This window comes from Cervus elaphus, chromosome 17, assembly GCF_910594005.1.
Source record: "Cervus elaphus chromosome 17, mCerEla1.1, whole genome shotgun sequence".
NCBI lineage: Eukaryota > Metazoa > Chordata > Mammalia > Artiodactyla > Cervidae > Cervus > Cervus elaphus.
Window position 1 is genome coordinate 7,599,826 of NC_057831.1, and position 25,478 is coordinate 7,625,303.

Consider the following 25,478-nt stretch of genomic DNA (forward strand, 5'->3'; position numbering starts at 1 on the left):
ATATGAAACGTCCCATACTTTTCTTTTCTTTCCTTCCCTATAGAATATGCTTTCCGTTATCAATAAAAAAGGGCTGTTTACAGAAGGCATCTTCAGAAAATCTGGCAAAATACAATCATGCAGAGCCCTAAAGAAGAAACTAAATTCCGGGGACAAAGTGAACTTGGATGATGAATCCATTCTTGTGGTAGCATCCACCTTAAAGGTAAGGAAAGTTTGAGCCTTATCCACACACAGAGGAAATCTGAAGCTGTATGACTGGTCCTTCTTTATGACAGCCCAAGAAACATAAGAGGCATAAGAGAGGAAGGATTTGAAAAAGTGAAAAACACTTCACAAAGCCAAAATTGAAGGAAGGTACCCCAAATATGATAAGCCCCACATATTAGATATTTTCCTTTTTCATTGCACATCTTGACTCCTGAACACTCCATGCAAAAGAATAATAATAAATTTCGAAATACACACTTACACATAGAGTGTTTACCAAAACAAGCTTCCTGCTTTTGATGACTTCCTCATCATCTTTTAACGAAGGCAGCATTTCCAAAATAAAATTTACATTAAGCTTTTGGAAATACTTAACAGAAGTAACTTCCCAAGGGGCTCAGACAGTAAAGAATCCGCCTGCAATGTGGGAGACCTGGGTTCCATTCCTGGGTTGGAAGGATCCCTGGAAAAGGGACTGGCATACCGACTCCAGTAGTCTTGCCTGGAGAATCCCATGGACGGAGGAGTCCGGCAGGCTATAGTCCATGGGGTGGCACAGAGTCAGACACGGCTGAAGCAACTCAGCATGGATGCAAGACAGATGGTTACTTACTGTGGTAAACTCCTGTGTGTGTGTGTGTGTGTGTGTGTGTGTGTGTGTGTGTGTGTGTGCGTGTGTTAGTCACCTAGTTGCTTCCGACTCTCTGTGATCCCATGGACTGTAGCCCACCAGGCCCCTTGGTCCATGGGATTCTCCAGGCAAGAATACTAGAGTGGGCTGCCATGCCCTTCTCCAGGAGATCTTCCTGATTCAGGGATCAAACCTGCATCCCTTGCATCTCCTGCATTGGCAGGCAGGTTCTTTATCACTAGCACCACCTGGGAAGCCCATTTGTCTTACAGGGAATCGAAAAACGCTTAGTGAGGCCACCAAATTCTCTGATCATTTCACCATCCTTCCTTCCCCTGTCTCTCAATGCCTTTTACTTTAAAATTAGTGTAGGGATGACTCCACCATTTGTTCCTCCTTTGATCTCTCTTACCATCTTCCACACCGTTTGTTAATATTTGTATGTTTAACCCACCACCCAAGGTTACAGTTACATGGTAACCAGTTTTTATTACATGCCTCATCTTATAAATCTTATTTTTAAAGTGAGTGCAACAGTCAAAATCAGTTTGGAATTTTGAAAATTCAATAGATTCATACAAAAAATAGACTGAGTTTGAAATGATACAGCTAAATCACAAGTGTATAGTTAAATTTCTACCAGGGCAATAATAGAACAGCAAAAAAATTTAATCAATTCATCTTGATACTTGTTAGCAGCTATGAACAAAGATATATTGATGTAGTAATAACTACAGACAGGTTATTAAAATTACCTTAGAAACTAAACATATGGTCTTTCCTTGTCCCCTATTAATGTTCGATTGTATGATAACAGCAACACTGCAGATACTACTTAGAGCTGACCCCTACTGCACGTGCACCATAATAACACACACTAGGTGTGCAAACAGCAAGTAGAGTGCTACCCTCTGTAAGGTGCACCCTGGGGACTGATTTGAGTTCTGAGCAAGATTTACTAGGCTCTTGCCTATTTCCATGCTCTAAGCACAGACTAGTAAGAGGGTGGCTACTTATAGGTACAGGTCTGACACAATCCCAAAGTGTTCTTTTCCTAAAGTTGATTGATCTTGGTGGGGAATCAGACTTTGCAACCTCAGCCTTGATAATACCATATGTAAAGCCACCATAAAGTTGGTCTAAATCACAAATGAATATATAGACAGAACCACATTGAGTTTTCCACTAAACTGTCTATAAACAGAGATCCAATAGCAAATACCCACAGCATATTCTGCATGAGTCATGTCCTGGCTTAACCATACTCAGTCTCACCAATCGATTCTACAGCACAGGGTTCAGGAGAGAGAAGAGACACACTCTCCAAGTGCATGTAGTTTGGTACACAAGGCAAAGGCCTGCTGCACACTCCCAGACACCCAGAAGCCAAAGCCAGCTGAGGTGGTCGAATGGCATCACCAACTCGACGGACATGAATTTGAGCAAGACCCAGGTGTTGGTGATGGACAGGAAAGCCTGGCGTGCTGCAGTCCATGGGGTCCCAAAGAGTAGGACACGACTGAACGACTGAACGGAAATGGAGTGCTTCCTCCTTCCAAATGTACTGTGGGCACTCCATAAAAAGCATAGTGAAAACCTAATGACCATGATTGGGTACTGTATACCAATTACAAGAAAAAGTATGAGAGGACTGCGACTTTGTACATTATCTTTGTACTCTGTCCTCAGTACTCAAAAGAGTGCCTGGCACAAACAGCAGCTCAGTAAGTACTGAAACAAGTGAACACTGACTGGATTATAATCACGACAGTTGCCCAGAAACATTGCCTGAACAAGATACTATTAAGAGAAGTCAGGCTCTATATTAAGACCAGTGGAAGCAAGTTGTGCCTTTGAAACTGGCAAGGCAATACAATCATTTCCCCTCAGTCTTGCACAACAGTTTACAACTTCATCTACTTTAATAGGCCCCATTCTATGATACTAAGACTTGTTCATCAGTGATGAACTTTCTAGGCCTCCACTTAGGAAGCTTACATTTGCATTTTCTATCCCACAGGTGTGAAGTTGCAATGTATCTAAATTCTCAGTTTCCTCTTTGGGGAGGATATATTCCATTCAAAGAGTTGTAAGGGTAACATGTTGTTTACCCTTTGGGGCTTTTGATTTATTTCTAACACCTGCTGCTTAAAAGTCTGTAGGACTGAACTTTTATATGGTTTAAAAAAAAAAAGAAGGAAAAAGACTGAAGCTATTATCAGACTAGCTTTTTCCCAAAGAGCACATATACCTCAAGTCTTCTCTTAATATGTGTATAAGAGCATGTAGGGGTGTACTTTTGTTTGTTTTATTTCAGAACTTCTCTTTCTTGAATTCAGAGCAAGCACTGTGTCTTAAGTAAACAAACAAAATGGGTATGTGCATTTCTTTTCAAGAAACTAACAGGATTTAGGATGAGTTATCACCAGACCTTGCCAGTTTGTACGAATGTGCTAACATGAACACAAAGAGTAAGTTCCAGGTGATAGAAGGAGCTTTAGCTTCATTCTCACTACAGCCCAAACTCTCCTTTTATGCGTCTAATTTTAGTTGGGGAAAATCCAACCAGTACTTCTGGATGTGCAAGGCTGTGGAGAATCACAGCCAAGCTCTGTGTGAATCAGTCTGCGTGGCTATGAAGGAACCACGGACTGAACTGAATTTGTCAACAAAATATTTTCTTTGCAACTTCTCCATTGAATTTATCATAAGACTAATATACATTTTTTGATCTATCTAAGGATTTTCTTCGAAATATTCCAGGAGGCATATTTTCAGCCACTCTCTATGATAAATGGCTTGATGTTATTGATCAAGGGAATGAGGAGGAGAAAATAACTGCGACCCAGAGGTAATGATGCAATTTTCTCAACTCTGAGAAAATACAACCAACATACTCTTAGGAAAATATCAGCTTATAGTTTACAGCTGTGTCCACTAAAATAATGGCCAGTATCAAACGGTTTCACTTGATCATACCCCTGGAAGCCAGTTTGAAAGGAGATGCACGCCTTATTGGTGACATTGTAATTGGTGTTTTTCTGCTAATCTTATTAATACGGAATGCTTGACCATTTTACACCTTCTGAATACACGAAATCGTTGGAGATGAAATCCATTGGTCTAAAAAGAGATGATAAAGAACCAATCTGCCAGCGGTATGATCTTAAATACAAACACATAACTAACCAGAGCAGTTCTTACCTGGCTCAGGAATTAAATTTGGTGAAACCTTTTTGTGTGCATTCATGCCTGGAACTGTGAGAATGGACTGTGGACATGGTATAAAAAGAAGTACTGTGTTCTCTGTATTTCCACTTACTGAGCAAAATGACTCGCTTTATTGATAAGTGCCTTTTTCTGTCATTAGGCTTCTAGACCAGCTGCCAAGAGCCAATGTAGTTTTTCTGCGATACCTTTTTGGAGTGTTACACAACATTGAGCAACATTCCTCATCCAATCAGATGACAGCTTATAATTTATCAGTGTGTATGACCCCAAGCATTCTTGGTCTGCTTAATTCTGGCAGCACAGCATTAGAAAACTTCACCAAGAAGGTAATGAGAGCTCTCATTTTTATGCCTTGCAGGGCAGAGTCCCCATTTTGAACCTGAAGTCTGTGGTATTAACTCTGGTGAACCAGTTTAAAGTGCACATTTTAATTACACTGCCTTGGACTGGCAGAGGCCTGCTCTGGTTGGGCATGGGAAGGTGTGTTGCAACTGAGAACAGTCGAGTCACTTCTCCTTTGCCATCCAAGAGATTAAACAATAGAGAGATAAGAGTAGGATGGTGTGATAGAGAAGAACGTGGCTTTGGAGTCTGAGAACCAAGATTCAACTCTCAGCCTAATTATTGAGGGGTGTACAAACCTCCAAACTATGATTTCACCATTACACAATGATGACAACACTCAATACATCTGGTCAGTCACGGCACATCTTAGGCGGCCTGGGCAATATGAGCACCCAAGGTTCCACACATACTGGCCTCACTCTGCCAGTTCTGGCTCATTCAGGAAAATACTTGGCTTCTATTGTGTCTCTGCTAGAGGATGAGGAGGCTAGTAAAATATTTCAGAACATCCTGACAGAGCCACAACATGCCTAAGAAGATCACAGCTCTTTTCCAAGCTCCCCTGGACAGCAAGTGTGAGGCAAGGCAATGCAGTTAGACAGACAGACATGTTTTCTCTCCAGATGCTTTCTTCCGTCACAAACCCTGCCACCCCACACAGAAACCTCTGCTACCCACGTTTCAGATAGTTCTTCACTGAAGTGAATTTCAAAATTTGTGTTGCATTTGATGCTTTATCAAGTTTAATGAGATGCTATATATAAATTCTATCTCAAGAAAACTAGAAAAAAGTTCAATAAAAATAAACAAAACTTAATAAGAAAATATACATTTTTGTCCCAAACATCCTATGTAGGCTACTTAAAAATCATCCTAGTGTTAAGCATGTAGCAATCATTACAAAATTTTAGCTATCAGACTAGGCCACATATTATAACTTTAGTCCACCGACGAAAAGAATTTTAAAATTTGTGCCCAAAGTACTCTTGAAAGGATTAGTTATTTCTTAGAAAAAGCTGATGCATATATAATATATATATATATTTTTTAAATCAAGTGAATTTTTCTGACTTCTTTTGCATTTTTTGTGAGAGCCAAGATTCATGTCTGAAATGTGATTTACTATTAGGCCATATGTACAGTAATACCCCATTTTTTGCCCCTCTGTGTTACAGATTTCTTTCATACAATTTCTCATTGAAAACTGTCTCAAGATATTTGGAGAAGATATCACGTCTCTCTTTGGACCGAAGTCAGTGAGTTGTGATAACAGTGATATCACTGACGTCACTGATAACAGTGAGAAGGTTGCAGGTACGTGAATAATGTAACTGGCTTTGATGCAAAAGACAGCAAGGCTGCCAGGGTCAATGGGAGATCTTGGAGTCCAAAGCACATTCTAAGGGCAGTAATTTCCATCCGCTCCAAGACATGGGAAGTTTCCCGCTTGTGAGATCAAAGGAAGGATAAGACTGTTCTGATTTCAAGAAGCTGCTAATACAGCTTTAGAAGACATCATGGTTCGGTTCAGTTCAGTTGCTCAGTCGTGTCTGACTCTTGATGATCCCAAGGACTGTAGTGACCCCAACTCCTTGGGGTCAAGGGCTGCAGCGTGTCAGGCCTCCCTGTCCATCACCAACTCCCGGAGCTTACTTAAACTCATGTCCATCGAATCAGTGATGCCATCCAACCATCTCACCCTGTCTGGTCCCCTTCTGCTCCTGCCTTCAATCTTTCCCAGCATCAGGGATTTTTCCAATGAGCTAGTTCTTTGCATCAGGTGGCCAAAGTATTGGAGTTTCGGCTTCAGCATCAGTCCTTCCAATGAACACCCAGGACTGATCTCCTTTAGTATGGACTGGTTGGATCTCCTTGCAGTCCAAGGGACTCTCAAGAGTCTTCTCCAACACCACAGTCGAAAAGCATCAATTTTTCAGCACTCAGCTTTCTTCACAGTACAACTCTCACATCCATACATGACCACTGGAAAACCATAGCCTTGACCAGACGGACCTTTGTTGGCAAGGTAATGTCTCTGCTTTTTAATGTGCTATCTAGGTTGGTCATAACTTTCCTTCCAAGGAGTAAGCGTCTTTTAATTTCATGGCTGCAATCACCATCCGCAGTGATTTTGGAGCCCCAAAAAATAAAGTCTGACACTGTTTCCACTGTCTCCCCACCTATTTCCCATGAGGTGATGGGACCAGATGCCACGATCTTAGTTTTCTGAATATTGAGCTTTAAGCCAACTTTTTCACTCTCCTCTTTCACTTTCATCAAGAGGCTTTTTAGTTCCTCCTCACCCTCTGCCATAAGGGTGGTGTCATCTGCATATCTGAGGTTATTGATATTTCTCCTGGCAATCTTGATTCCAGCTTGTGCTTCTTCCAGCCCAGCGTTTCTCATGATGTACTCTGCATATAAGTTAAATAAGCAGGGTGACAATGTACAGCCTTGACGTACTCCTTTTCCTATTTGGAACCAGTCTGTTGTTCCGTGTCTAGTTCTAACTGTTGCTTCCTGACCTGCATACAGGTTTCTGAAGAGGCAGGTCAGGTGGTCTGGTATTCCCATCTCCTTCAGAATTTTCCACAGTTTGTTGTGATCCACACGCTCGAAGGCTTTGGCGTAGTCCATAAAGCAGAAGTAGATGTTTTTCTGGAACTCTCTTGCTTTTTCGATGATCCAGTGGATACTGGCAATTTGATCTCTGGTTCCTCTGCCTTTTCAAAACCAGCTTGGATATCTGGAAGTTCTCAGCTCACATATTGCTGAAGCCTGGCTTGGAGAATTTTGAGCATTACTTTACTAGCATGTGAGATGAGTGCAATTGTGCGGTAGTTTGAGCCTTCTTTGGGATTGCCTTTCTTAGGGATTGGAATGAAAACTGACCTTTTCCAGTCCTGTGGCCCCTGCTGAGTTTTCCAAATTTGTTGACATATTGAGTGCAGCACTTTCACAGCATCATCTTTCAGGATTTGAAATAGCTCAACTGGAATTCCATCACATCCACTAGCTCGGTTCGAAGTGATGCTTTCTAAGGCCCACTTGACTTCACATTCCAGGATGTCTGGCTCTACGTGAGTGATCACACCATTGTGATTATCTGGGTCATGAAGGTCTTCTTTGTGCAGTTCTTCTGTGTATTCTTGCCACGTCTTCTTGATATCTTCTGCTTCTGTTAGGTCCATACAATTTCTGTCCTTTCTTGAACCCATCTTTGCATGTAATGTTCCCCTGGTCTCTCTAATTTTCTTGAAGAGATGTCTAGTCTTTCCCATTCTGTGGTTTTCCTCTATTTCTTTGCAGTGATCGCTGAGGAAGGCTTTCTTCTCTCTCCTGGCTATTCTTTGGAACTCTGCATTCAAATGGGAATATCTTTCCTTTTCTCCTTTGCTTTTCGCTTCTCTTCTTTTCACAGCTATTTGTCAGGCCTCCTCAGACAACCATTTTGCCTTTTTGCATTTCTTTTCCATGGGGATGCTCTTGATCCCTGTCTCCTGTACAATGTCACGAACCTCCGTTCATAGTTCATCAGGCTCTCTGTCTATCAGATTTAGTCCCTTAAATCTATTTCTCACTTCCACTCTATAGTCATCAGGGATTTGATTTAGGTCATACCTGAATGGTCTAGTGGTCTTCCCTGCTTTCTTCAGTTTAAGTCTGCATTTGGCAATAAGGAGTTCATGATCTGAGCCACAGTCAGCTCCTGGTCTTGTTTTTGCTGACTGTATAGAGCTTCTCCATCTTTGCCTGCAAAGAATATAATCAATCTGATTTCAGTGTTGACCATCTGGTGATGTCCATGTGTATGTGGTGATGTCTGGCAAAGTCTTTGGTTAGGGCTTTTCTCGGGACAGTTCTCTTTCTCTCTCTCTGGCTATCCCACAGTCCGGGTTGCTATCTCACATTAGCTCCCTCAGATTGCCCTCGGGGCATTCAGGCCCGGTCCTTACTCTAAGCAATGCAGCCCATGCCTCCCGGTTCAGCCCCCACTTGCTGGTGGTGGATGCCAGCGTCTGGGCAACTTTTCTGCTGGAAGCTGCCATTGGGCACATAATCTGTGGGTTTTATTTATTTATATATTTATTTTTCCTCCCGGTTACGTTGTCCTCTGAGATTCCAAAACTCCCCACAGACCCGCTATGAGAGTGTTTCCTGGTGTTTGGAAACTTCTCCTCTTTTAAGACTCCCTTCCCAGGACGGATCTCTGTCCCTGCCTCTTTTGTCTCCCTTTTTATCTTTTATATTTTGTCCTACCTCCTCTCAAAAACAATGGGCTGCCTTTCTGGGTGCCTGATGTCCTCTGCCAGCATTCAGAAGTTGTTTCGTGGAATTTGCTCAGCGTTCAAATGTTCTTCGGATGAATTTGTGAGGGACAAAGTGGTCTCCCCGTCCTATTCCTCTGCAATCGTAGGACCACCCCTGAGACTTGAACTCTCGAGTCTATCTCCACAGCAAGCTCACTTTCCATTCTGCTTCAGAGCCAGGCTGCGAATGGAACTGGACTAAATATTTATGTGTTTGTTTTTTTTGTTTAAATCTTTCCTCTTATTATCCCTGCTACCCTGCTACCATTCCAATATTGTCCCATTGATATTTCTTTCTCTGAATAGAATGTCTCACTAACTTAAGAAGTATTGGGGCCAGAAGAGAATTTCTACTTAAAGTATTTTTATTCTCATAATTGTTATTCTATACCCACAAAGTTTCAACATTTCACTTTTTAACATTCAAACCCTAATTTGAACATGAGGAAACACTAACCTAAATCTTGTCAGGATTGTTTAAGAAAGATGAGGTTATAAAGTTAACCTGTTTAACAGTCCCTGGCAACCCACTCCAGGATAGACTACAGTCCACAGCGTTGCAAGAGTTGGATACGACTGAACAACTGAGCCCCATACTTTTCGTGGCTACAGTATGTACGTTTATTGGTCACAGAGCCAACAAGAACTCTAACACCAACCAATGAGGATTACGAAAGGGCCATCTAGGCCTGAAAATAAAAGTATAGGGCTTAATGTCTATTTTGCTTTCCATCTATGCTCATAGGGTAGCTGGACGTATAGCTTTGTAGCAACTGATGGAGCGTTCTTCCTGAGCATTCTTATTAAAGCTGAACAATGAATGAATACATTTGGAATCCATGAATACCTTTGGGTGGTTTTAGAAATAATATAATCAGGTTAAGAGCAGGGACACCAGGGTGCATAAAGCAACTCAACCCATATAAACATGTATCCTTTTAACATTTGTACATATTAATTAGGAGAATCTCTTCCTGAATTTAGGAATGCATTTGCTTTCTTCATCATCTCCTTTTAAAATGATGGCGGTATGATGTCAAGGCAGGAAGAGCCTAAGGCAAAGTGATGACATTCCTTCAGGAATGCACACCTTCTGGAGGCTGCAAAATCAAATGGAGAATGGAGGTGGGGTCTGCTTGTGGGGGAGCTGACTGATGTCTAGGCTGCCTTAGGCCCTTTGAAGGAGGGAAATTACCTTTATTAAGGCTGCTATGTGACATGTCTTGCACGGAGTAGTACATTATGTTATGTAGTCCAGCGAGGTGTAAGTAGCATCATTTATGTTAAGTTGGAGCAAACTGAAGCTCAAAGAGCTTCAGGTAACTTATCCCATTAGGAGGCAGAATGGGAGCCTTCTGGTTCTCTCACCCGGCACCACAAGTGGCTCACCCACTTGAATGGACATGGTGATGCACTCACTATGTCTCAGAAAAGCCAAGTGGATGGGCATTTTAAAACATGTGGTTACATTCTTCTGTTTATTTTTCTACAACTTGGCTCCTCTATTGACTTCTGTAGCTGGCTATTTAAGCAGGTTATTTAAGGAAATATTAAGCAGGTTTATTGAGCAAATATCAGGAAAACATTTATAGCTGGGCACGAGAAACTTTGAACTCAATTTTTCATTGCTGATCACTCTTTCTTGGAAAAGCCCTTCATTGCATTCCTTTGACAGGGGCTGTTGGTAGTTAAAATTCATCTTTGGGTTAGCTGAGGAAGGTGTTACAGAAAAATGGCCACCTGTAATCTTACCACATAGTCTGCGTTTAATGACTACTTCCCAAGGACCGTGAGGGCAGGAAGTCATCCTTGGAGCTGACTGAGGGGTGTGGCCTCCCAGAGAAGAGGTCCAGAGGCTGACTGAAACCCCGGGGTCAGGCAGGATGTCTCATGAAAGGCGATTCTCTTGATGAGAGAAAATTGGGCATGACTGGGTACTCAGAAAGCCAAACAGGAAATTGAACAGAGGGAGGAAACTTACTACAAAAGTAAATGATAACCAAATGCTGCTTGATTTGAATGTTAAATATGTTTGGCTTTTAAAATGAGATCTGATACCAGAATCCACTGATAATACTTAACTTTAGGAAACCTGTATAGCTACAGGTTAAGTGCCTCATGACACAGGGCAAAGGGAATAGACAGCACTGTCTGGGGAACACTGTCACAGGGAGAATCAACCCTGAGTCTGATCCCGCCTCTAGGTTTAACTACTGGTTTGCAGAATATGGGGAAGAAGAACATGTTAACACTACAAGGAGGCAATTAGTCTGTTTCAGAATGTGGGGAATTCTATATAACAAATGGTTCAGTTTCTCTCTTTGAGCCACTGCAATGAACATGCTGCTGACTCTAAGGGGTGGAAATCAGGCTAAATAAGCTAAACTACTACTAGTGAAAATCTCTCTCCTATATTCGATTCAGACAAGAAGACAGTTAGCAAGAGTTCTGTCAAAACCTGGGCCTTTTGGTGTAGCTCCAGGACTCGCGAGGACAACCAACACCCACCTCTACCACCCACAAAGCCAAAACAGCTCTTTGGAGCTCCTCTTGAGGATGTATGTGATAACGACAGCCTGCCCACCCCAATTCTGGTAGGTCTTATTTTGGTTTTCTGTAACCCTCCTGAGGAGGGGAGTTCTGAGAGATCAAGTGTTCTCTTCCAAATCTACCCCCAAATGAAGAAGTCTGGCTTTGTCTGATAAGTTTCATAATATTACTTCAAAGAATAAGGTCTGATTTAGGTACTGCAGAGTTACAAGGCAAATACCAGATGAAAAGGTACTCTCATCCATTCCACTGATTTCAACAAAGACCCACCTATACTGGCTCAGGCCAGTTAAAATGGACTCTGTAAGGTAAGGGAGTCAGAGAAGGCGAGGTTGGGAGAAAGCATGAGACCAGCACTTGACAGGAACAGATCACCTTTAACAAGGCGAGAAGAGGCAGCAGTCAGAGGAGTGAGCTGCTGCACCACCCCAAGAAAAGAGTGAGCATCTACAGGCCTGTATGTGGAAAGCTACTGTCCTAAGGGGGCCTGTTCGCCAAGGTTGTTCAGAGCAGTTCTCTCTCACACAGCTGGGGCAAGGAATTTCAGAGACCGGCCAGAGGCTGGGACCAGCTGGGAGCTGGGCGTAATCAACCTAATGTCCATGTTTTTCTTCGGGTGACAGAGTTCTTTATATTGCATAGAACGGTGGGGAGGACCTGGAGGGGAATTTTAACTCCAGGGTATTTTGAGCTGTGTAACTCTCCTTCAGACTCTGTGTGTAAGAATGTCTGAGGGTCCACTTCATCCTCATATGGTCTCCTGGTCTCCTCCCTTGAAGTCGACACTCGTCTCAAGTCTCCTTCAGCTGAGTCTACTCCGCCTTATGACTCAAAATGTCTCACACGGATTTGATTTGTAACTCAAGTGTTTAAGCATAAAGTACTCATCCTCTGGCAAAAAATGAATCATTTGAGCCTGACAGAATGTGTCAAAAGAAAGTCACAGAGTTTGGACTGTGCTTTATCAAATTAGTGTATTGAACTGTAAGCATTAACACTTGTTCACTGTCCACTATCTCTCCACGCACTACACTAGATGCAGGGAATTTTATGGTAGATATGAAGAAATTTGTCATCCAAGTTATGTGCTAGCACTACCCCAGACCTGTGTCTTTCACAGAAAATTTAGGGGGCAGCTATGATTATCATCACCCCCACTTCATAAATGAAAAACAAAAGAGCCTCACCCAAGTATGTGCTATGCTTAAAGTCACACAGTGGATAAGTAGCAGAACAGATTTCCAAATTCCTTGAAAAACCTGGCTCCAATATCTGTTATCTCTCTACTCTGCAGACAGCAGAGGATATTAAAATACAGAAAAAGGAACTAGAAAGGCTGATGAGAAAGAAATGTCGTCGGAGAAGGAGGAGAGGCATATTGAGCCTGATTTTGAGGGGAGGGAATACAGGAAATAGGAATGAATGGGGTGGACAGTCCCTGAAAGGGGAATACACAAATGGAGCATGAATATGGCAAAACGATTTCCACACTTAGGGAAGAGCATCTATAACAGGGAATAATGAGAAAGGAGCGGTGAAGGAGGAGAGGGTGAATCTACAAAGGCCTCAAAGCAGAGACGTTTAACACGGTAAATTCATTAAACGGAAAATCTGATTACACAAATGTTTAAAATGTCTCAGGGTATGAATGCCAAATCGATTGTTGGGTAGAAAATATATTTAGAGACACTGAAGAAAAAATTTCAAATTGACTTCGGTCCAGTTCTAGCACTGTACCCTCATACACCACAGCTCTGTCAAAAGAGGAGCAAGCTTGTGCTCTGGGCTTGTAGATATGAAATGTCCCATACTTTTCTTTTCTTTCCTTCCCTATAGGATATGCTTTCCTTTATCAACCAAAACGGGCCGTTTACAAAAGGCATCTTCGGAAAATCAGGCAAAATACAATCATGCAAAGCCCTAAAGAAGAAACTAAACTCTGGGGACAAAGTGAACTTGGATGATGAGTCCATTCTTGTGGTAGCATCCACCTTAAAGGTAAGGAACATTTGAGCATTATCCACACACAGAGGAAATCTGAAGCTGTATGACTGGTCCTTCATTACGACTGCCCAGGAAACATAAGAGGCATAAGAGAGGAAGGATTTGAAAAAGTGAAAAACACTTCACAAAGCCAAAATTGAAGGAAGGTACCCCAAATACGATAAGCCCCACATATTAGATATTTTCCTTTTTCATTGCACATCTTGACTCCTGAACACTCCATGCAAAAGAATAATAATAAATTTCAAAATACACACTTACACATAGAGTGTTTACCAAAACAAGCTTCCTGCTTTTCATGACTTCCTCATCATCTTTTAACGAAGGCAGCATTTCCAAAATAAAATTTACATTAAGCTTTTGGAAATAGTTAACAGAAGTAACTTCCCAAGGGGCTCAGACAGTAAAGAATCCGCCTGCAATGTGGGAGACCTGGGTTCCATTCCTGGGTTGGAAGGATCCCTGGAAAAGGGACTGGCATACCGACTCCAGTAGTCTTGCCTGGAGAATCCCATGGACGGAGGAGTCCAGCAGGCTATATAGTCCATGGGGTGGCACAGAGTCAGACACGGCTGAAGCAACTCAGCATGGATGCAAGACAGATGGTTACTTACTGTGGTAAACTCGTGTGTGTGTGTGTGTGTGTGCGTGTGTGTGTGTGCGTGTGTTAGTCACCTAGTTGCTTCCGACTCTCTGTGATCCCATGGACTGTAGCCCACCAGGCCCCTTGGTCCATGGGATTCTCCAGGCAAGAATACTAGAGTGGGCTGCCATGCCCTTCTCCAGGAGATCTTCCTGATTCAGGGATCAAACCTGCATCCCTTGCATCTCCTGCATTGGCAGGCAGGTTCTTTATCACTAGCACCACCTGGGAAGCCCATTTGTCTTACAGGGAATCGAAAAACGCTTAGTGAGGCCACCAAATTCTCTGATCATTTCACCATCCTTCCTTCCCCTGTCTCTCAATGCCTTTTACTTTAAAATTAGTGTAGGGATGACTCCACCATTTGTTCCTCCTTTGATCTCTCTTACCATCTTCCACACCGTTTGTTAATATTTGTATGTTTAACCCACCACCCAAGGTTACAGTTACATGGTAACCAGTTTTTATTACATGCCTCATCTTATAAATCTTATTTTTAAAGTGAGTGCAACAGTCAAAATCAGTTTGGAATTTTGAAAATTCAATAGATTCATACAAAAAATAGACTGAGTTTGAAATGATACAGCTAAATCACAAGTGTATAGTTAAATTTCTACCAGGGCAATAATAGAACAGCAAAAAAATTTAATCAATTCATCTTGATACTTGTTAGCAGCTATGAACAAAGATATATTGATGTAGTAATAACTACAGACAGGTTATTAAAATTACCTTAGAAACTAAACATATGGTCTTTCCTTGTCCCCTATTAATGTTCGATTGTATGATAACAGCAACACTGCAGATACTACTTAGAGCTGACCCCTACTGCACGTGCACCATAATAACACACACTAGGTGTGCAAACAGCAAGTAGAGTGCTACCCTCTGTAAGGTGCACCCTGGGGACTGATTTGAGTTCTGAGCAAGATTTACTAGGCTCTTGCCTATTTCCATGCTCTAAGCACAGACTAGTAAGAGGGTGGCTACTTATAGGTACAGGTCTGACACAATCCCAAAGTGTTCTTTTCCTAAAGTTGATTGATCTTGGTGGGGAATCAGACTTTGCAACCTCAGCCTTGATAATACCATATGTAAAGCCACCATAAAGTTGGTCTAAATCACAAATGAATATATAGACAGAACCACATTGAGTTTTCCACTAAACTGTCTATAAACAGAGATCCAATAGCAAATACCCACAGCATATTCTGCATGAGTCATGTCCTGGCTTAACCATACTCAGTCTCACCAATCGATTCTACAGCACAGGGTTCAGGAGAGAGAAGAGACACACTCTCCAAGTGCATGTAGTTTGGTACACAAGGCAAAGGCCTGCTGCACACTCCCAGACACCCAGAAGCCAAAGCCAGCTGAGGTGGTCGAATGGCATCACCAACTCGACGGACATGAATTTGAGCAAGACCCAGGTGTTGGTGATGGACAGGAAAGCCTGGCGTGCTGCAGTCCATGGGGTCCCAAAGAGTAGGACACGACTGAACGACTGAACGGAAGTGGAGTGCTTCCTCCTTCCAAATGTACTGTGGGCACTCCATAAAAAGCATAGTGAAAACCTAATGACCATGATTGGGTACTGTATACCAATTACAAGAAAAAGTATGAGAGGACTGCGACTTTGTACATTATCTTTGTACTCTGTCCTCAGTACTCAAAAGAGTGCCTGGCACAAACAGCAGCTCAATAAGTACTGAAACAAGTGAACACTGACTGCATTATAATCACGACAGTTGCCCAGAAACATTGCCTGAACAAGATACTATTAAGAGAAGTCAGGCTCTACATTAAGACCAGAGGAAGCAAGTTGTGCCTTTGAAACTGGCAAGGCAATACAATCATTTCCCCTCAGTCTTGCACAACAGTTTACAACTTCATCTACTTTAATAGGCCCCATTCTATGATACTAAGACTTGTTCATCAGTGATGAACTTTCTAGGCCTCCACTTAGGAAGCTTACATTTGCATTTTCTATCCCACAGGTGTGAAGTTGCAATGTATCTAAATTCTCAGTTTCCTCTTTGGGGAGGATATATTCCATTCAAAGAGTTGTAAGGGTAACATGTTGTTTACCCTTTGGGGCTTTTGATTTATTTCTAACACCTGCTGCTTAAAAGTCTGTAGGACTGAACTTTTATATGGTTTAAAAAAAAAAAGAAGGAAAAAGACTGAAGCTATTATCAGACTAGCTTTTTCCCAAAGAGCACATATACCTCAAGTCTTCTCTTAATATGTGTATAAGAGCATGTAGGGGTGTACTTTTGTTTGTTTTATTTCAGAACTTCTCTTTCTTGAATTCAGAGCAAGCACTGTGTCTTAAGTAAACAAACAAAATGGGTATGTGCATTTCTTTTCAAGAAACTAACAGGATTTAGGATGAGTTATCACCAGACCTTGCCAGTTTGTACGAATGTGCTAACATGAACACAAAGAGTAAGTTCCAGGTGATAGAAGGAGCTTTAGCTTCATTCTCACTACAGCCCAAACTCTCCTTTTATGCGTCTAATTTTAGTTGGGGAAAATCCAACCAGTACTTCTGGATGTGCAAGGCTGTGGAGAATCACAGCCAAGCTCTGTGTGAATCAGTCTGCGTGGCTATGAAGGAACCACGGACTGAACTGAATTTGTCAACTAAATATTTTCTTTGCAACTTCTCCATTGAATTTATCATAAGACTAATATATATTTTTTGATCTATATAAGGATTTTCTTCGAAATATTCCAGGAGGCATATTTTCAGCCACTCTCTATGATAAATGGCTTGATGTTATTGATCAAGGGAATGAGGAGGAGAAAATAACTGCGACCCAGAGGTAATGATGAAATTTTCTCAACTCTGAGAAAATACAACCAACATACTCTTAGGAAAATATCAGCTTATGGTTTACAGCTGTGTCCACTAAAATAATGACCAGTATCAAAAGGTTTCACTTGATCATACCCATGGAAGCCAGTTTGAAAGGAGATGCACGCCTTATTGATGACATTGTAATTGGTGTTTTTCTGCTAATCTTATTAATATGGAATGCTTGACCATTTTACACCTCCTGAATACACGAAATCGTTGGAGATGAAATCCATTGGTCTAAAAAGAGATGATAAAGAACCAATCTGCCAGCGGTATGATCTTAAATACAAACACTTAACTAACCAGAGCAGTTCTTACTGGCTCAGGAATTCAACTCGGTGAAACCTTTTTGTGTGCATTCATGCCTGGAACTGTGAGAATGGACTGTGGACATGGTATAAAAAGAAGTACTTTGTTCTCTGTATTTCCACTTACTGAGCAAAATGACTCGCTTTATTGATAAGTGCCTTTTTCTGTCATTAGGCTTCTAGACCAGCTGCCAAGAGCCAATGTAGTTTTTCTGCGATACCTTTTTGGAGTGTTACACAACATTGAGCAACATTCCTCATCCAATCAGATGACAGCTTATAATTTATCAGTGTGTATCACCCCAAGCATTCTTGGTCTGCTTAATTCTGGCAGCACAGCATTAGAAAACTTCACCAAGAAGGTAATGAGAGCTCTCATTTTTATGCCTTGCAGGGCAGAGTCCCCATTTTGAACCTGAAGTCTGTGGTATTAACTCTGGTGAACCAGTCATTTAAAGTGCACATTTTAATTACACTGCCTTGGACTGGCAGAGGCCTGCTCTGGTTGGGCATGGGAAGGTGTGTTGCAACTGAGAACAGTCGAGTCACTTCTCCTTTGCCATCCAAGAGATTAAACAATAGAGAGATAAGAGTAGGATGGTGTGATAGAGAAGAACGTGGCTTTGGAGTCTGAGAACCAAGATTCAACTCTCAGCCTAATCACTGAGGGGTGTACAAACCTCCAAACTATGATTTCACCATTACACAATGATGACAACACCCAATACATCTGGTCAGTCTCGGCACATCTTAGGCGGCCTGGGCAATATGAGCACCCAAGGTTCCACACATACCGGCCTCACTCTGCCAGTTCTGGCTCATTCAGGAAAATACTTGGCTCCTATTGTGTCTCTGCTAGAGGATGAGGAGGCTAGTAAAATATTTCAGAACATCCTGACAGAGCCACAACATGCCTAAGAAGATCACAGCTCTTTTCCAAGCTCCCCTGGACAGCAAGTGTGAGGCAAGGCAATGCAGTTAGACAGACAGACATGTTTTCTCTCCAGATGCTTTCTTCCGTCACAAACCCTGCCACCCCACACAGAAACCTCTGCTACCCACGTTTCAGATAGTTCTTCACTGAAGTGAATTTCAAAATTTGTGTTGCATTTGATGCTTTATCAAGTTTAATGAGATGCTATATATAAATTCTATCTCAAGAAAACTAGAAAAAAGTTCAATAAAAATAAACAAAACTTAATAAGAAAATATACATTTTTGTCCCAAACATCCTATGTAGGCTACTTAAAAATCATCCTAGTGTTAAGCATGTAGCAATCATTACAAAATTTTAGCTATCAGACTAGGCCACATATTATAACTTTAGTCCACCGACGAAAAGAATTTTAAAATTTGTGCCCAAAGTACTCTTGAAAGGATTAGTTATTTCTTAGAAAAAGCTGATGCATATATAATATATATATATTTTTTAAATCAAGTGAATTTTTCTGACTTCTTTTGCATTTTTTGTGAGAGCCAAGATTCATGTCTGAAATGTGATTTACTATTAGGCCATATGTACAGTAATACCCCATTTTTTGCCCCTCTGTGTTACAGATTTCTTTCATACAATTTCTCATTGAAAACTGTCTCAAGATATTTGGAGAAGATATCACGTCTCTCTTTGGACCAAAGTCAGTGAGTTGTGATAACAGTGATAGCACTGACATCACTGATAACAGTGAGAAGGTTGCAGGTACGTGAATAATGTAACTGGCTTTGATGCAAAAGACAGCAAGGCTGCCAGGGTCAATGGGAGATCTTGGAGTCCAAAGCACATTCTAAGGGCAGTAATTTCCATCCGCTCCAAGACATGGGAAGTTTCCCGCTTGTGAGATCAAAGGAAGGATAAGACTGTTCTGATTTCAAGAAGCTGCTAATACAGCTTTAGAAGACATCATGGTTCGGTTCAGTTCAGTTGCTCAGTCGTGTCTGACTCTTGATGATCCCAAGGACTGTAGTGACCCCAACTCCTTGGGGTCAAGGGCTGCAGCGTGCCAGGCCTCCCTGTCCATCACCAACTCCCGGAGCTTACTTAAACTCATGTCCATCGAATCAGTGATGCCATCCAACCATCTCACCCTGTCTGGTCCCCTTCTGCTCCTGCCTTCAATCTTTCCCAGCATCAGGGATTTTTCCAATGAGCTAGTTCTTTGCATCAGGTGGCCAAAGTATTGGAGTTTCGGCTTCAGCATCAGTCCTTCCAATGAACACCCAGGACTGATCTCCTTTAGTATGGACTGGTTGGATCTCCTTGCAGTCCAAGGGACTCTCAAGAGTCTTCTCCAACACCACAGTCGAAAAGCATCAATTTTTCAGCACTCAGCTTTCTTCACAGTACAACTCTCACATCCATACATGACCACTGGAAAACCATAGCCTTGACCAGACGGACCTTTGTTGGCAAGGTAATGTCTCTGCTTTTTAATGTGCTATCTAGGTTGGTCACAACTTTCCTTCCAAGGAGTAAGCGTCTTTTAATTTCATGGCTGCAATCACCATCCGCAGTGATTTTGGAGCCCCAAAAAATAAAGTCTGACACTGTTTCCACTGTCTCCCCACCTATTTCCCATGAGGTGATGGGACCAGATGCCATGATCTTAGTTTTCTGAATATTGAGCTTTAAGCCAACTTTTTCACTCTCCTCTTTCACTTTCATCAAGAGGCTTTTTAGTTCCTCCTCACCCTCTGCCATAAGGGTGGTGTCATCTGCATATCTGAGGTTATTGATATTTCTCCTGGCAATCTTGAATCCAGCTTGTGCTTCTTCCAGCCCAGCGTTTCTCATGATGTACTCTGCATATAAGTTAAATAAGCAGGGTGACAATGTACAGCCTTGACGTACTCCTTTTCCTATTTGGAACCAGTCTGTTGTTCCGTGTCTAGTTCTAACTGTTGCTTCCTGATCTGCATACAGGTTTCTCAAGAGGCAGGTCAGGTGGTCTGGTATTCCCATCTCCTTCAGAATTTTCCACAGTTTGTTGTGATCCACTCGCTCGAAGGCTTTGGCGTAGTCCATAAAGCAGAAGTAGATGTTTTTCTGGAACTCTCTTGCTTTTTCGATGATCCAGTGGATACTGGCAATTTGATCTCTGGTTCCTCTGCCTTTTCAAAACCAGCTTGGATATCTGGAAGTTCTCAGCTCACATATTGCTGAAGCCTGGCTTGGAGAATTTTGAGCATTACTTTACTAGCATGTGAGATGAGTGCAATTGTGCGGTAGTTTGAGCCTTCTTTGGGATTGCCTTTCTTAGGGATTGGAATGAAAACTGACCTTTTCCAGTCCTGTGGCCCCTGCTGAGTTTTCCAAATTTGTTGACATATTGAGTGCAGCACTTTCACAGCATCATCTTTCAGGATTTGAAATAGCTCAACTGGAATTCCATCACATCCACTAGCTCGGTTCGAAGTGATGCTTTCTAAGGCCCACTTGACTTCACATTCCAGGATGTCTGGCTCTACGTGAGTGATCACACCATTGTGATTATCTGGGTCATGAAGGTCTTCTTTGTGCAGTTCTTCTGTGTATTCTTGCCACGTCTTCTTGATATCTTCTGCTTCTGTTAGGTCCATACAATTTCTGTCCTTTCTTGAACCCATCTTTGCATGTAATGTTCCCCTGGTCTCTCTAATTTTCTTGAAGAGATGTCTAGTCTTTCCCATTCTGTGGTTTTCCTCTATTTCTTTGCAGTGATCGCTGAGGAAGGCTTTCTTCTCTCTCCTGGCTATTCTTTGGAACTCTGCATTCAAATGGGAATATCTTTCCTTTTCTCCTTTGCTTTTCGCTTCTCTTCTTTTCACAGCTATTTGTCAGGCCTCCTCAGACAACCATTTTGCCTTTTTGCATTTCTTTTCCATGGGGATGCTCTTGATCCCTGTCTCCTGTACAATGTCACGAACCTCCGTTCATAGTTCATCAGGCTCTCTGTCTATCAGATTTAGTCCCTTAAATCTATTTCTCACTTCCACTCTATAGTCATCAGGGATTTGATTTAGGTCATACCTGAATGGTCTAGTGGTCTTCCCTGCTTTCTTCAGTTTAAGTCTGCATTTGGCAATAAGGAGTTCATGATCTGAGCCACAGTCAGCTCCTGGTCTTGTTTTTGCTGACTGTATAGAGCTTCTCCATCTTTGCCTGCCAAGAATATAATCAATCTGATTTCGGTGTTGACCATCTGGTGATGTCCATGTGTATGTGGTGATGTCTGGCAAAGTCTTTGGTTAGGGCTTTTCTCGGGACAGTTCTCTTTCTCTCTCTCTCTGGCTATCCCACAGTCCGGGTTGCTATCTCACATTAGCTCCCTCAGATTGCCCTCGGGGCATTCAGGCCCGGTCCTTACTCTAAGCAATGCAGCCCATGCCTCCCGGTTCAGCCCCCACTTGCTGGTGGTGGATGCCAGCGTCTGGGCAACTTTTCTGCTGGAAGCTGCCATTGGGCACATAATCTGTGGGTTTTATTTATTTATATATTTATTTTTCCTCCCGGTTACATTGTCCTCTGAGATTCCAAAACTCCCCACAGACCCGCTATGAGAGTGTTTCCTGGTGTTTGGAAACTTCTGCTCTTTTAAGACTGCCTTCCCAGGACGGATCTCTGTCCCTGCCTCTTTTGTCTCCCTTTTTATCTTTTATATTTTGTCCTACCTCCTCTCAAAAACAATGGGCTGCCTTTCTGGGTGCCTGATGTCCTCTGCCAGCATTCAGAAGTTGTTTCGTGGAATTTGCTCAGCGTTCAAATGTTCTTCGGATGAATTTGTGAGGGACAAAGTGGTCTCCCCGTCCTATTCCTCTGCAATCGTAGGACCACCCCTGAGACTTGAACTCTCGAGTCTATCTCCACAGCAAGCTCACTTTCCATTCTGCTTCAGAGCCAGGCTGCGAATGGAACTGGACTAAATATTTATGTGTTTGTTTTTTTTGTTTAAATCTTTCCTCTTATTTTCCCTGCTACCCTGCTACCATTCCAATATTGTCCCATTGATATTTCTTTCTCTGAATAGAATGTCTCACTAACTTAAGAAGTATTGGGGCCAGAAGAGAATTTCTACTTAAAGTATTTTTATTCTCATAATTGTTATTCTATACCCACAAAGTTTCAACATTTCACTTTTTAACATTCAAACCCTAATTTGAACATGAGGAAACACTAACCTAAATCTTGTCAGGATTGTTTAAGAAAGATGAGGTTATAAAGTTAACCTGTTTAACAGTCCCTGGCAACCCACTCCAGGATAGACTACAGTCCACAGCGTTGCAAGAGTTGGACACGACTGAACAACTGAGCCCCATACTTTTCGTGGCTACAGTATGTACGTTTATTGGTCACAGAGCCAACAAGAACTCTAACACCAACCAATGAGGATTACGAAAGGGCCATCTAGGCCTGAAAATAAAAGTATAGGGCTTAATGTCTATTTTGCACTCCATCTATGCTCATAGAGTACCTGGACGTATAGCTTTGTAGCAACTGATGGAGCGTTCTTCCTGAGCATTCTTATTAAAGCTGAACAATGAATGAATACATTTGGAATCCATGAATACCTTTGGGTAGTTTTAGAAATAAAATAATCAGGTTAAGAGCAGGGACACCAGGGTGCATAAAGCAACTCAACCCATATAAACATGTATCCTTTTAACATTTGTACATATTAATTAGGAGAATCTCTTCCTGAATTTAGGAATGCATTTGCTTTCTTCATCATCTCCTTTTAAAATGATGGCGGTATGATGTCAAGGCAGGAAGAGCCTAAGGCAAAGTGATGACATTCCTTCAGGAATGCACACCTTCTGGAGGCTGCAAAATCAAATGGAGAATGGAGGTGGGGTCTGCTTGTGGGGGAGCTGACTGATGTCTAGGCTGCCTTAGGCCCTTTGAAGGAGGGAAATTACCTTTATTAAGGCTGCTATGTGACATGTCTTGCACGGAGTAGTACATTATGTTATGTAGTCCAGCGAGGTGTAAGTAGCATCATTTATGTTAAGTTGGAGCAAACTGAAGCTCAAAGAGCTTCAGGTAACTTATCCCATTAGGAGGCAGAATGGGAGCCTTCTGGTTCTCTTACCCGGCACCACAAGTGGCTCACCCACTTGAATGGACATGGTGATGCACTCACTATGTCTCAGAAAAGCCAAGTGGATGGGCATTTTAAAACATGTGGTTACATTCTTCTGTTTATTTTTCTACAACTTGGCTCCTCTATTGACTTCTGTAGCTGGCTATTTAAACAGGTTATTTAAGGAAATATTAAGCAGGTTTATTGAGCAAATATCAGGAAAACATTTATAGCTGGGCACGAGAAACTTTGAACTCAATTTTTCATTGCTGATCACTCTTTCTTGGAAAAGCCCTTCATTGCATTCCTTTGACAGGGGCTGTTGGTAGTTAAAATTCATCTTTGGGTTAGCTGAGGAAGGTGTTACAGAAAAATGGCCACCTGTAATCTTACCACATAGTCTGCGTTTAATGACTACTTCCCAAGGACCGTGAGGGCAGGAAGTCATCCTTGGAGCTGACTGAGGGGTGTGGCCTCCCAGAGAAGAGGTCCAGAGGCTGACTGAAACCCCGGGGTCAGGCAGGATGTCTCATGAAAGGCGATTCTCTTGATGAGAGAAAATTGGGCATGACTGGGTACTCAGAAACCCAAACAGGAAATTGAACAGAGGGAGGAAACTTACTACAAAAGTAAATGATAACCAAATGCTGCTTGATTTGAATGTTAAATATGTTTGGCTTTTAAAATGAGATCTGATACCAGAATCCACTGATAATACTTAACTTTAGGAAACCTGTATAGCTACAGGTTAAGTGCCTCATGACACAGGGCAAAGGGAATAGACAGCACTGTCTGGGGAACACTGTCACAGGGAGAATCAACCCTGAGTCTGATCCCGCCTCTAGGTTTAACTACTGGTTTGCAGAATATGGGGAAGAAGAACATGTTAACACTACAAGGAGGCAATTAGTCTGTTTCAGAATGTGGGGAATTCTATATAACAAATGGTTCAGTTTCTCTCTTTGAGCCACTGCAATGAACATGCTGCTGACTCTAAGGGGTGGAAATCAGGCTAAATAAGCTAAACTACTACTAGTGAAAATCTCTCTCCTATATTCGATTCAGACAAGAAGACAGTTAGCAAGAGTTCTGTCAAAACCTGGGCCTTTTGGTGTAGCTCCAGGACTCGCGAGGACAACCAACACCCACCTCTACCACCCACAAAGCCAAAACAGCTCTTTGGAGCTCCTCTTGAGGATGTATGTGATAACGACAGCCTGCCCACCCCAATTCTGGTAGGTCTTATTTTGGTTTTCTGTAACCCTCCTGAGGAGGGGAGTTCTGAGAGATCAAGTGTTCTCTTCCAAATCTACCCCCAAATGAAGAAGTCTGGCTTTGTCTGATAAGTTTCATAATATTACTTCAAAGAATAAGGTCTGATTTAGGTACTGCAGAGTTACAAGGCAAATACCAGATGAAAAGGTACTCTCATCCATTCCACTGATTTCAACAAAGACCCACCTATACTGGCTCAGGCCAGTTAAAATGGACTCTGTAAGGTAAGGGAGTCAGAGAAGGCGAGGTTGGGAGAAAGCATGAGACCAGCACTTGACAGGAACAGATCACCTTTAACGAGGCGAGAAGGGGCAGCAGTCAGAGGAGTGAGCTGCTGCACCACCCCAAGAGAAGAGTGAGCATCTACAGGCCTGTATGTGGAAAGCCTCTGTCCTAAGGGGGCCTGTTCGCCAAGGTTGTTCAGAGCAGTTCTCTCTCACACAGCTGGGGCAAGGAATTTCGGAGACCGGCCAGAGGCTGGGACCAGCTGGGAGCTGGGCGTAATCAACCTAATGTCCATGTTTTTCTTCGGGTGACAGTGTTCTTTATTTTGCATAGAATGGTGGGGAGGACCTGGAGGGGAGTTTTAACTCCAGGCTATTTTGAGCTGTGTAACTTTCCTTCAGACTCTGTGTGTAAGAATCTCTGAGGGTCCACTTCATCCTCAAATGGTCTCCTGGTCTCCTCCCTTGAAGTCGACACTCGTCTCAAGTCTCCTTCAGCTGAGTCTACTCCGCCTTATGACTCAAAATGTCTCACACGGATTTGATTTGTAACTCAAGTGTTTAAGCATAAAGTACTCATCCTCTGGCAAAAAATGAATCATTTGAGCCTGACAGAATGTGTCAAAAGAAAGTCACAGAGTTTGGACTGTGCTTTATCAAATTAGTGTATTGAACTGTAAGCATTAACACTTGTTCACTGTCCACTATCTCTCCACGCACTACACTAGATGCAGGGAATTTTATGGTAGATATGAAGAAATTTGTCATCCAAGTTATGTGCTAGCACTACCCCAGACCTGTGTCTTTCACAGAAAATTTAGGGGGCAGCTA

At 42.2% G+C, this 25,478-nt stretch overlaps 2 protein-coding genes across 2 annotated transcripts; both read left to right on the forward strand.

Moving 5' to 3' along the window:
- Positions 1 to 24: 24 nt before the first annotated feature.
- Positions 25 to 11,645, forward strand: LOC122673598 (rho GTPase-activating protein 20-like). Its single transcript, XM_043871518.1, has 5 exons — positions 25 to 205; positions 3,583 to 3,692; positions 4,212 to 4,398; positions 5,593 to 5,731; positions 11,152 to 11,645. The coding sequence occupies exons 1-5, from the start codon at positions 47 to 49 to the stop codon at positions 11,427 to 11,429; spliced, it is 873 nt and encodes a 290-aa protein (XP_043727453.1). The 5' UTR covers positions 25 to 46; the 3' UTR covers positions 11,430 to 11,645.
- Positions 11,572 to 25,345, forward strand: LOC122673228 (rho GTPase-activating protein 20-like). The gene is made up of 8 exons (XM_043870758.1): positions 11,572 to 11,585; positions 11,806 to 11,861; positions 12,398 to 12,468; positions 13,114 to 13,275; positions 16,643 to 16,752; positions 17,271 to 17,457; positions 18,653 to 18,791; positions 24,214 to 25,345. The coding sequence occupies exons 1-8, from the start codon at positions 11,572 to 11,574 to the stop codon at positions 24,489 to 24,491; spliced, it is 1,017 nt and encodes a 338-aa protein (XP_043726693.1). The 3' UTR covers positions 24,492 to 25,345.
- Positions 25,346 to 25,478: the final 133 nt, after the last annotated feature.